We start from the raw sequence: 11,789 nt of genomic DNA, 5'->3' as shown, positions 1-11,789 counted from the left end.
TTCTGTAGAGTCAGGTAGGGATCGTAGGTAATAAATCAACAAACCTTTTTGGAGATTTGATAAATGGCCACCTTTAAACATCCCTCTTTTTTTTAACCGCAAAATGTTTCCCTTTTCATACGTCCGAATCCTCTAAAGTGACTTGTATGGTCAAAGAAAGCTTGAGAAAGACCATCCAAGACTTCAAATTTATACGTTCAAAGGAGCATTATTCAAGACACTTGAAGGACAACCTCGAATAAATTTAAAACTGGTTGTACACGAACATAGAAGTAATGAATCGTCTTTTATGTACTTATTGATAAGTAGAAATCTTTTTTAAAAAAAGTGATCGAAAATATATAAACAGCTGAAAACGAAACTCTTTGATTTAGTTCAGAGTTGCGCTGTCGCTCTATCTACGACGCCAATGTTGTTGTTCTGTCTTTTCCAGTAATGAACTTGGGTGCGCTGATTGACTATTGAATATTCTTGATATGGATTTTTCTTTTAGGATAGAGCCAAAACAAAATCTCTTGGACAAACCTACTGAATTTAAGACAGAAATGATGTACCATGGGCGCCCGAAGAAAATTTTCGAGGGACCAGCTTTCTGGTGGCTATTTTAATCTGGTATTTTATATACTTAGTTTGCTATATTACGTATACATTTTCGTGAGCCGGGAGGGGCCGGGCCTCTGCCCTCCTTCGGGCGCCCATGATCAGTACTGACGTCATTTCCATTAAATAGTTTTGGGCAACAGTCTTGTTCAAACCTTCTTTGACCACACACGAACGATTAAGTCCTACTAGCCCTTGATATTGGCATCACCATATTTCTTTTACTACCCTCATTCGTTTATTTCTACATCTTTCTCCACCTACCAAATCTGTTTATTATCGTAACTTTCTTGCATGTTGTCCTTACTGTCCCGTTTCTAACGTCTGCAAACGTCCTTCTCCCCGCTGTGAAAGTGGTATAGTCCTCGGCACTGGTAACCTGAAGAACCTTATTCCTCACCAGAAATTGCGCAACCAAATCCTTAATACGACGCTAATCACACATAAAATTGTTTCCCAAATGGTCATTTGTTGTTGTAATCTTCTATGTTTCACATGGTAGTGGCCAATTTAACTTAGATTCTATTCTTGTACACCACCGATTTCTCTTCTATAATTTTTCATATTTTATTTATCGAAAAGTAAAATGTTTTCCTATAACTACCAGCTTCTACACTTTTCAATTTCTAGTATCTCTCTCTCTTGTGTTACGAAATACTTTGCTCATTCATATTCATATTCATTTTATTTCGTCTTTATGATCATACATATTGCACGAATTCGTGCTCAATTTTATTAATGTGTTGTTTTCCATTCAGTTACTGCTACTGCCTCTCTAAATTACAGGAAAGTTTGTCTTCAATCGTGTGATAATATCTTGATTATCACTCATCATATATACAGAAGAAGAAGAAGAAGAAGAAGAGAAAAAAGAAGTTAGTAGTTTCTGTGTGATCAAAATGTGCAGCGGGTGAAGTTGTTAAGAAACTAGATAAAATCTGTGAAAAATTATACATAAGCGAAGTATGTGTTATTTTTTAAGATTGTGTTGAATAATACGAAAAACAAACATGTTGGTGTTATTCGAGACTTCGGCTGGTTATGCCATTTTTAAGCTTCTGGATGAAGAGAAGCTACGGGAAGTGGACAATTTGTATAAGGACTTCGAAACACCAGAAACTGCGAGTCAAGTTGTAAAATTGAGACATTTCCAAAAATTCTACGACACCACGGAAGCACTCGCAGCAACTACAGCGGCCATTGAAGGCAAAATATCCAAGGTTCTGAAGAAAGTACTAAGAAAGCATGTCGCACAGGAAGCACACGAGCAGCTATTGGTGGCCGATGCTAAACTTGGGAATGCAATTAAAGATAAGTTCAATCTTTCGTGTGTTACCAACACAGCCGTACAGGAGTTAATGCGCTGTATTCGACTGCAGTTGGACAATCTTGTGTCTGGTCTATCGCATAAAGAAATGACTGCCATGGCTCTCGGGTTGTCACACAGTTTGTCGCGTTATAAGTTGAAGTTTACTCCTGACAAAATCGATACAATGGTTATCCAGGCCATAAGGCTGCTTGATGATGTGGACAAAGAGCTTAATAATTATGTGATGCGATGTAGAGAATGGTACGGATGGCATTTCCCAGAACTGGGAAAGTTGATTACTGATCATCTTACGTACGTGAAAGTGGTGAAGCTTATAGGTGACAGGGAAAGTGCAGCCAATACGGACTTAAGTGATCTCCTCCCCGAAGACCTGGAAGAAAAAGTCAAAGAAGAGGCGGAAATTTCAATGGGGACAGAGATCGCTGAGGATGATATCATGGCTATCAGAGGTTTATGCGATCAGGTAATTAAGTGGACAGGATTCCGTATCCGGCTTACTAATTATATTCAGTCCAGAATGATGGTAATCGCGCCAAACTTGTCAGTTCTTGTCGGTGAGCTAGTTGGAGCACGATTGTTGTCCCATGCAGGTTCTCTAATCAACTTAGCCAAACACCCAGCATCTACAGTTCAGATCCTGGGGGCTGAGAAGGCTTTATTCCGAGCCTTGAAATCAAAACATGATACCCCCAAGTACGGTCTTATCTACCATGCTAATTTGGTTAGTCAGACAAGCGTACGCAATAAAGGAAAGGCGTCTCGTATGTTGGCGTCAAAAGCAGCTCTTGCCACTAGGGTAGATGCCCTAGGTGAGCATGTAACGATGGATCTTGGAATAAAACATCGAGAGAAGCTTGTGGCAAGACTAGCCACTTTGGAAGCGGATGCTTTGAGACGAATCAGTGGAACAGCCAAAGTTAAAGCCAAATTTGAAAAATATTATGTTACGAGTGAAGTAATCCAGTACCCAACTGCAGGAGACTCTTCAATTCCTAATGAAAGTAAGAAAAAGTGGTCGCCGGAGGAGTCGAAACAAAAGATGTTACCGATAATCGAAGAGATGGGAGAAGGAAAGTACTGGAAAACTCCCTCTGGAACAAGTGAACTATCACACAGGAAACATAAGAAGAAACACGTATCAGAAGCACAAAAGGAAAAGGTTGCTGAAGATATCCCAGAAGAAGCTTTGAAAAAGGAAAAGAAGGTAAAGCATGAAATTAAGGAGGAAGGAAAGGACCCTGAACAGGTTGAAGATGTAACAGGCGAACCATCATACAAAAAACATAAGAAGAAACGCAAGTCAGAAGCAGAAGAGGAAGAGATTGCTGAAGGTATTCCAGAGGAAGCTTTGAAAAAGGAAAAGAAGGTAAAGCAAGAAATTAAGGAGGAAGGAAAGGACCCTGAACAGATTGAAGATGTAACAGGCGAACCATCATACAAAAAACATAAGAAGAAACGCAAGTCAGAAGCAGAAGAGGAAGAGATTGCTGAAGGTATTCCAGAGGAAGCTTTGAAAAAGGAAAAGAAGGTAAAGCAAGAAATTAAGGAGGAAGGAAAGGACCCTGAACAGATTGAAGATGTAACAGGCGAACCATCATACAAAAAACATAAGAAGAAACGCAAGTCAGAAGCAGAAGAGGAAGAGATTGCTGAAGGTATTCCAGAAGAAGCCTTGAAAAAGAAGAAGATAAAGCAAGAAATTAAGCAGGAAGGAAAGGACCCTGAACAGGTTGAAGATGTAACAGGCGAACCATCACATAAAAAACATAAGAAACGCATGTCAGAAGCAGCAGAGGAAGAGATTGTTGAAGGTATTCCAGAAGCCTTGAAAAAGAAAAAGAAGATAAAGCAAGAAATTAAGGAGGAAGGAAAGGAACCTAAACAACATGAAGATGTAACAGGCGAACCATCACATAAAAAACGTAAGAAGAAACGCATGTCAGGAGTACAAGAGGAAGAAATTGTTGAAGGTATTCCAGAAGAAGCTTTGAAAAAGAAAAAGAAGACAGTAAAGCAAGGAATTGAGAAGAAACAAGAACAAGTTGAAGTTGTAACAGAAGCCCCCCAAAAGAAGATAAAACACCACGAAAGTGAAGAGTATAAGGAGCAGCTAGAACATGGTGATGAAGAAGAAACAAGCGTATCTAAGAAAAAAACGCATGAAGAACCGGAGGAGATACATCTGATGCCTCGAACTAAATCTAAGAAGAAAAAAATGGTTTTGGCGACATTTGTTGATGTGAAGATGGACCCAGAGAAAGAAATTCCTCGAAGTCCAGAAGAAGGTAAAAAGAAAAAGAAAAGGAAGTCAAGGGAATTAGAGGCTTCCACTTCAGCATTTGAGGAATCTTTTGCAGGTTTCGCCATCGAAGCAGACGAATGTGAAACGAAAAAGAAGAAAAAGAGAACATTTCAGAAAGACTAGAGAAAACTAAGAACTGTATTTTTGTTGTACAGTGCCAGAGATGCTCATTTCTTGCAGGAACTGTGTGTCAAGGTGCTTGTGACGCAAGTATGTCATGTCTATAAAACGTAAGTGTCCTGTGTATTCAAACAGAAATGTATCTTTTAAGTTTTACAAATTTTAAAAAAGGAACGAGCTTGTACATCTTGTACCATAAGAAAATGTTTCAGGATTTTGTAGAAACATAGAGAATTATAAATGGTGCAAATTTTAATAGAGTTCCACAAAATATAACCGAATGCAATACACTTTTGTGCTTTTTTCAGTTTTCAAAGTGGTCCGGCGATACGGCAATTATATATACAAACTTGACTCATACTAGCTTTAAAAATCATATTCTATAGGTAATGGTGCATTCCCCGGTGCAGGTTAATTTTAGGTGTGCGTATATATACTTTTTTTTTTTTTTTTTTTTTTTTTTTTGTAAAATTTGATTTATCTACCTTTCTAAGAATGCCACCATGCAGATTTAGCCTAAGGTTCCGCTGATGGACCCCACGATTGGAGGAACATAAAGCTGTTTTATATGTTATGGGTTGACTTTACAACGCCCGCTCCAGCAGGTATACTCACTCAGAAGCGAGAAATTACATACTAATAATTTTATGAAAATGGTTCAAAACTTACTTAACCTTAAGCTAATCCGATCCTAACCCCTACCCTACTTATTTATATCTTACTCTACTCTACCTTACCCTACTCTTCTATACTTTTTAAAAGGGCCCTATTTATCGATGCGCAGCTGGTGCGTGTCGTAAAATTTACCCCTTATGTCAATTGTATTTGGTAAATATTTGTTAATTTCATGCTTTGTTCTTCACCAACTACGTACGGATCCATGTTGTATTAGTATGCAATAGTACTACCTTTCAACTGTTCATTGTTATAAATTGTAGTACTCAGAAATACGGTAACGAAGTGAATGTTTCGGCAAGGTTTTAGAACACAGGTCCCCCTTCCCATTTAGCTGTAATAAAGACCGAAAACAACGTACCCTGCGGGGCTCTAACCCGCTGAATTAAATATTCAACTTTGGTACGGAAAGGAACCATCCTAGGTACTAACCTAGGCAAATTTTTACTTTGACTCCAACTGTGACTTCAACCGATTCATGTGATCCGGTTCCCGGAGCAGTTTAGGAATCATTCCTAAACTGCTCCCGGAACCGGATCACATGAATCGATTACAATTACTAACACAGTGAAAGTAATGTACGATGTTAAGAATTATACTATAAGTACAAGGGCCACAATGTTACTATACGATGTGGCAAATCTTTAGTTTAGGCAAGGCAGTGACAGGAACTGATTGCATTAAGTACAAGGGCAATATTGTAGTAAATTAAAGTCCCCTTATTACTGCCTTTTTAAGGTCGTACATAGTCTATGAATAATCCCTAGCACCAGAAAGGAACCAATGACACCTGTGAATAATACTAACAGTGACGGGATATCACTGCCTTGCCCAAAGTAAAGAGTTACCTACGATGTTAAGAATTATACTATAAGTACAAGGGCCACAATGTTACTATACGAAGTTAAGAATTATACTATAAGTACAAGGGCCACAATGTTACTAAACATCAATTCAGGTGAAGCGGTGACTATGAATTTTGAGATCTAAATGGAGGGCTACCGCCCCCCAACCCCCCGCTCAAGTACCATAAAAACATACAAAATAATAATAAATAATCACACCACTACTATAAAGCTAAGATAAGAAGGGAAAAATAAAAAAAAAAAACACTCGTCTCTAATCATAAATCAGTGCATGACAAAGAAAAAAAAAATTACATCTTAACAAGACAATAGGACAAGCAGCAGCAAACCAAATACTTTGCCTAATACTCAAATGCAAAACAAATCAAGAATAAAAATAATATGAATTAACAGTGAAAGAAAACACTCATCATTTCGCCATAGGAGAAATCTCATGAATAATGAACTCATAACTGCTGATTCCACACACGAAAAAATAAGATACCAAGAACACATGCACAATACTCAACATTACTGAAAAATGTTCCTTTCCGCACACACGTCGTTTTATTAAACCGAGCACACTTGCTATTATTACAAACAAGAAACCAATAAACGTCCACTTTTACAATACGTCGAAAATATCTTCAGTTTAGACCACAACTATGATAGGTTTTCTCTAACTCAATTCAACCAATTCAATTACGCGCTTCTCGAATGCCACAAACAGCAGCACACACATACATGCACACAGAACATGTGACTACTAACCAACTACCATATGACTACACAGACACCTAGTGGGAAAAATATGAACTAAGACGTCATACCAAAGGCATGAACAGTTCTAACAAGTGACTCACGCACAAACAGTTCCAGGAAGTAACTGAACATATAAGAACCGATTAAAGTCACAGTTGGAGTCAAAGTAAAGACTTACCCTAACCTATATGAGGGGACCTGTATTCTAGAACCTTCCCGAATGTTTCAATGGAATGGATGGCATTTAGAATCTCCCCCAATTCGTTTCATGGCTCCAAAACCGAATACCTTGTTTTTGTCTAAATTGTGATAAAGGTAGAAAGCAACGAGCTCTGCGAGGCTTCTAACCCTTTTCGCTCTCTCAGCTATATTTTGTGAAGTAACACAGATCTTATATGTGCAAGATTGGGGGAGAAAGAAAAAGGTACCCCAATGGAATTCTAATATTATTTCCTTGGTATAAAGACTACAGTTTATAAAACATGAACCAACTTAAAAACACAAACCAACTTCTTCTAGATGGCAGATAAAAACCGAGTCAGGACATGAGCTCGGCAGAAGCAGAGAGGAGTGTTCGTAGGAACAGACCCGTCAGTGACGGTGGGTATACTGATAATCAAGGATAGTGGGAAAATGATTAATATGGCATAAAAGTACAAGCCATACGTGGAACACATTTTTGCGCGACTTCCATAATCGCTGTAGACTGCCTTCAGTAAGACTTTACTTAGACTAGAACAGTGACTGGAACTGATTCTTGTAGGTTCAGTTATTTGCTGGGACTGTTTGTGCCTTTGGTGCGATGTCTATTGTGAGATGAGTTGGTGGTAGTCCCTATTTTTGTCACGAGGTATCTGCCTATCCCTGCACAGTCATATGATAGTTTGGTGCTGAGATGTAAGCTGTTCGTATCCGCTTGTAGTTGATGTGTGTCAGTGTGTTTGGTTTATTTCCTGGTTGCAAATTCATGGAAGCACGTACTTCAATTTGTCTCTCATGGCGAGTGTTAGTAAATGAGATTGACAAAACGTTTAATGGAATTGATGCGAAGAATTTGAGTTTGTCTTCTTAAAATAGGTTTGTATTAGTTTCTAACAGTAATTGTTATTGCTTTGTGGCATTGTGTGGCTTAACTGAGTCGAAGGAAACTTCTGATGGTTGTGGTCGAAGGCTGTAGATATTTCCGACGTATGGTAAGAGAGAGTGTGTATTAGTTTTTCTTGGTGTGTGATAACATGGATTGTGCCAGATTTTTAGTATTAATTTTAAAATTAGGGAGTGTGATTTGATAACGTTTATTTTGTTCAGCTATTTTTAATACGAAGGGTTTATTTAGGAGCCAGTATCTCCCCCCATGTAGTATTGAAAATAATATTTCTACATTTTACTCATGATTGTTTTCAATTCAGAATCAGATATCATAGTTGAATATTATGAATAGTTTGGAATATTTATACTGGATTAGGTTAGGTTAGTTTACAGTCTGGTTTCACTTCACTTAAAGTATGTTAGTGTTTTGTAATGCACATTTTGAATTAAGATTAAGAACTGATTCATCTGAACCGATCCCTGGAACAGTTTAGTAAGCATTTCCCAAAGATGATTTTATTATCCAGAGTAGTCTGTGAGTGAGTTCCTCGTAACAGGTTTTCTGTTTCGAGGAATTGCTTGTTAGGCTGCTCTATTGAATTAAATCACTTGAGAAATAGTGAACTGCTCCGGGAACCGGGTCAAATGAATTGTTTTCAGTGAATGTTCTAGTCAGAGTAAACACTTGCTCTGCCTTCACATAGTGATTCACTTCATAATGCCCTTCTTATGGAGTGCTAGGTGGTAACGAACACACTTTGCATTTTGTATTTCTACCTTATTATGTATGAGAGATAAGGTCCCCGTATATTTTGATTACTTATACAATCCTGTTCTAAAATCAATTCACGGATTTCTTCCGTATATTTTACAAATTTATGCCCCATACAATAGGATAGCACCAAGCCGAAAAGGATCGGTACGTAATGGGGCGCTATCGAGTGTTGCGAGAATCAATCTACACCTTTCTCTCCCCTATTGCCTCACACTTCCTAGGTTAGTTCCCTAGACAGTAGGTTTGAAACAATGACAGATTTTGTTCTATTGTCAGTGTACCTAATATGGTCTCACTGCGTACCTTCGTATAGTCCAAAATTAAACTTCATTTCTCTCCATAATTAGTCATCCTATGTTGACGACTTTATTACTTTTTTCGGATGCTTAAATTTCGTATAGTCACATCAATTCCCCTTAAGGGGCCGCGGTGGCTCAGTGGTAGAGCGTTCACCTCTGGTGCTAGGGGTCTCGGGTTCAAACCCTGCTCCCGCCAAGTGAACTTTGTGGTGGACAAACACCGTGTGCGTGTGTTTTCTCGGGGTTCTCCCGTTTCCTCCCACTTTCTTCATTCCACCATTTCATCCATTACTCATCATCACCGTCTCCTTTAGCCTAACCGGCATAATCGTGGGACGTAAAACTCATAAATTTCATTTCATTTCAATTCCCCTTAAAATATTATAATTTGGAGAACTACCTGTGGAACTGAACCACAAAATGTATAATATTTGTACAGACATTGCAAATGTAACAAGCACGAGCAACACGCACCAGTCTATGCTGTATTGAGTCGACACTACAAGCAAGAATTCTGTATGTTCCGTTCAAAGCATAGCGAAGCTGGTGGGCCCGAACGGAAGCGTCCGCAGGAAGCATGCGTGAAATACTTATTGGCAGTGGTGCTGTTCAGCCGGTTCGCTAAAACCGGTTGTTAAAATATTTCGAGTTCGCAGAACCGTTTGCTATACTCAGAAGGAAACCGATTGAAGTGTGACACGAAATTGTGGACGAGTTTATGCGCAAACAAAGTGTTTTTGTGTACAGTCAAATCCATTAGAGAAAAAGGCCTCGATCTCAAGCGATCCGAAGATATAGAGATTTAAGGAGAAAGCTGGTGCTCTGATATTTTGTGGATTTTCGACTATATTGTGAGTATGTATGTTTGAAAATTGCATTGAAATGTTAAGAAAGATGTACCACAGACAATAAAAGTGGTGTTGAATATTGAAGTGAGTGGCGTAGCGTTTATCCGGGGCCGGAAGAAAAGGGGCTATCAGGAACAACAAACGCCTTTGACACGAAGAACTAAATTGTATGATAGTACTCGCTAATTTATCATGTCTGTAGTTCGTAGCAAATAAGAAAAGGTGATATGAAAATATATTAATTATATTGCCAAAGCAACAAAGACGTTATTATGTAAACAAAAATTCAAGGTCATATTCTGTGCAAAAGCGCTTTAGAAAAACTAATCAAATAATATGAAACATTAACACATACTGTTGCAAACGTAAGTACGACAGTGTGTAGTTGTGTGATATATTAAAACGCAAAGTATAAATCAATAAACAAAGTAGTATCTTCCACTTAAAAAACGAAAATCTGTACGCCTTATATACTGTGTATCACATACAGTTCCGATCGGTTAATAATTGTAGAAATTATGAATGTGTGGAAAGTTCGGACGACCACCATTTTTTACATTCTTCATCCTATTTCACTGCTGATGCCTTTGTTCGATTCCGCGTACTAAGAAGCTTATACATAAGATAAGATATGCTTTATTGTCATTAAACAACATTTGTTGCAATAGACATTGTCAAATATAACATATATATATATATATATATATATATATATATATATATATATATATATATATATATATATATATATATATACAAGTTTTATCACACTATCAGGCAAGTTTTATCTATATATCATTGTTCTTGCTTTCAGCTCTTGATAACAGATTTTTTCAAATTCAGAGATACTATATACAGAATTGCTTATAAGGAAGGATTTACAAAAGTTTTTGAAGTTGTGAGGCATTGTGCGTACATTTTGTGGTAATACATTAAATAATTTCATACCTGTATACTTATAACTCTTTTGAGTAGTGGTTAACGTAACTTGTGACATATTAAGGTCGCCTTTATGCCTAGTATACCTTACACGCCTATTTCAGGCAACAATGGAAATCCGGTATTTTCGCCTTCCCTCCAAAACGTTCTTCCCCTAGAATTTTTATGGACTCTTCGGTTTTGTAACCCTCATATCTAAGGCGACGTATTACTAGAGATTTGTGAATGAAGGAATTCTTCATTTTTTAAGTCTCTTTTACTTGTAGTATCGCTAAATATTCAAAAATTTCAAAATACCGGAGCACCAGCCTTTTCATTATTCCTCTATATCTCTGGAACGGTTAAGATCGAGGGGTTTTCCTCTAATAGGTTTAATTGTACACAAAAACACTTCGTTTGCGAATAAACACGTCCACAATTTTGTATCACACTTGAATCGGTTTCCTTGTCAGACATAACAGTAAGTTTTACCCTGGAACAGTAAATTTTAGTTTGTCTTTGTTTTTAGAAATTCTTACACTAAAGGGTTGAACCTATGATCTCTAAGAACAAGGTATAAGTGTTTATATTTCTTAATCTCAAATGATCAGATATCACATCAAGAATGAGAACTAGGATCACATGAATGTATTGGTGAGGGTTATTTATATTTGAAACGCATTTATACCATTGTCGAACGATCCATTGCTGGATTAAGTTCTTTGCAGTACTTTCTGACAACAATCTATCTGGGATAATTCGTTTTCAAGATATTCGCAGCGATACCTAATTTCGTCACAGCACTTTGTATTAGGATGCTGTGTAGATCTCTACTTGTCACTTGTGGTATCTAGTAAAAGATTTGATTTTATCTACTTGTATGGTCCTAAGAGTTATATCTGTCTATCTATCTACTCTCTCTTTATCTATCTATCTATCTATCTATCTATTATATATCCCTCTAAGAGTTTACGAATAACCGAGCCTCTTCGTAAATCTTCACCTAAACTTTGAGTAATAATAATAATAATAATAATAATAATAATAATAATAATAATAATAATAATAATAATAATAATAAATGAAGGGCTACAAGAGAGTAATCAAACGAGAAGTTTAAATTCACAAGACGATCATTTATAATATGGAGCCTTACGTTTATAAATAATATTTACCATCATTCGTTATTATTTTTATTTCTCACCTAGTATTTTAGTAACTATTTA

At 37.2% G+C, this 11,789-nt stretch overlaps 2 protein-coding genes across 3 annotated transcripts in view; both read left to right on the top strand.

The window, feature by feature from the left end:
• Positions 1-1,483: 1,483 nt before the first annotated feature.
• Positions 1,484-11,789, top strand: part of LOC145686521 (uncharacterized) — a 35,979-nt gene continuing 25,673 nt past the window's right edge. For both annotated transcript variants that reach the window (XM_081759909.1, XM_081759910.1), the window contains exon 1: positions 1,484-4,462. In XM_081759909.1, coding sequence (XP_081616035.1) covers positions 1,611-4,355 — 2,745 coding nt within the window. In that variant the 5' untranslated portion in view covers positions 1,484-1,610 and the 3' untranslated portion in view covers positions 4,356-4,462. The remainder of the gene's footprint in view (positions 4,463-11,789) is intronic.
• The window catches only part of LOC145686522 (AP-4 complex subunit beta-1-like), a 43,449-nt gene continuing 38,811 nt past the window's right edge, over positions 7,152-11,789 (top strand). The window contains exon 1 of the mRNA XM_081759911.1: positions 7,152-7,234. The gene's annotated coding sequence lies outside the window, so the exon portion shown is untranslated. The remainder of the gene's footprint in view (positions 7,235-11,789) is intronic.

Source organism: Thermobia domestica, chromosome 5 (genome assembly GCF_964235325.1).
Source record: "Thermobia domestica chromosome 5, izTheDome1.hap1.1, whole genome shotgun sequence".
Classification (NCBI taxonomy): Eukaryota; Metazoa; Arthropoda; class Insecta; order Zygentoma; family Lepismatidae; genus Thermobia; species Thermobia domestica.
The sequence above is the reverse complement of the archived record's forward strand: the minus strand, read 5'-3'. Positions and strand labels throughout refer to the sequence as shown.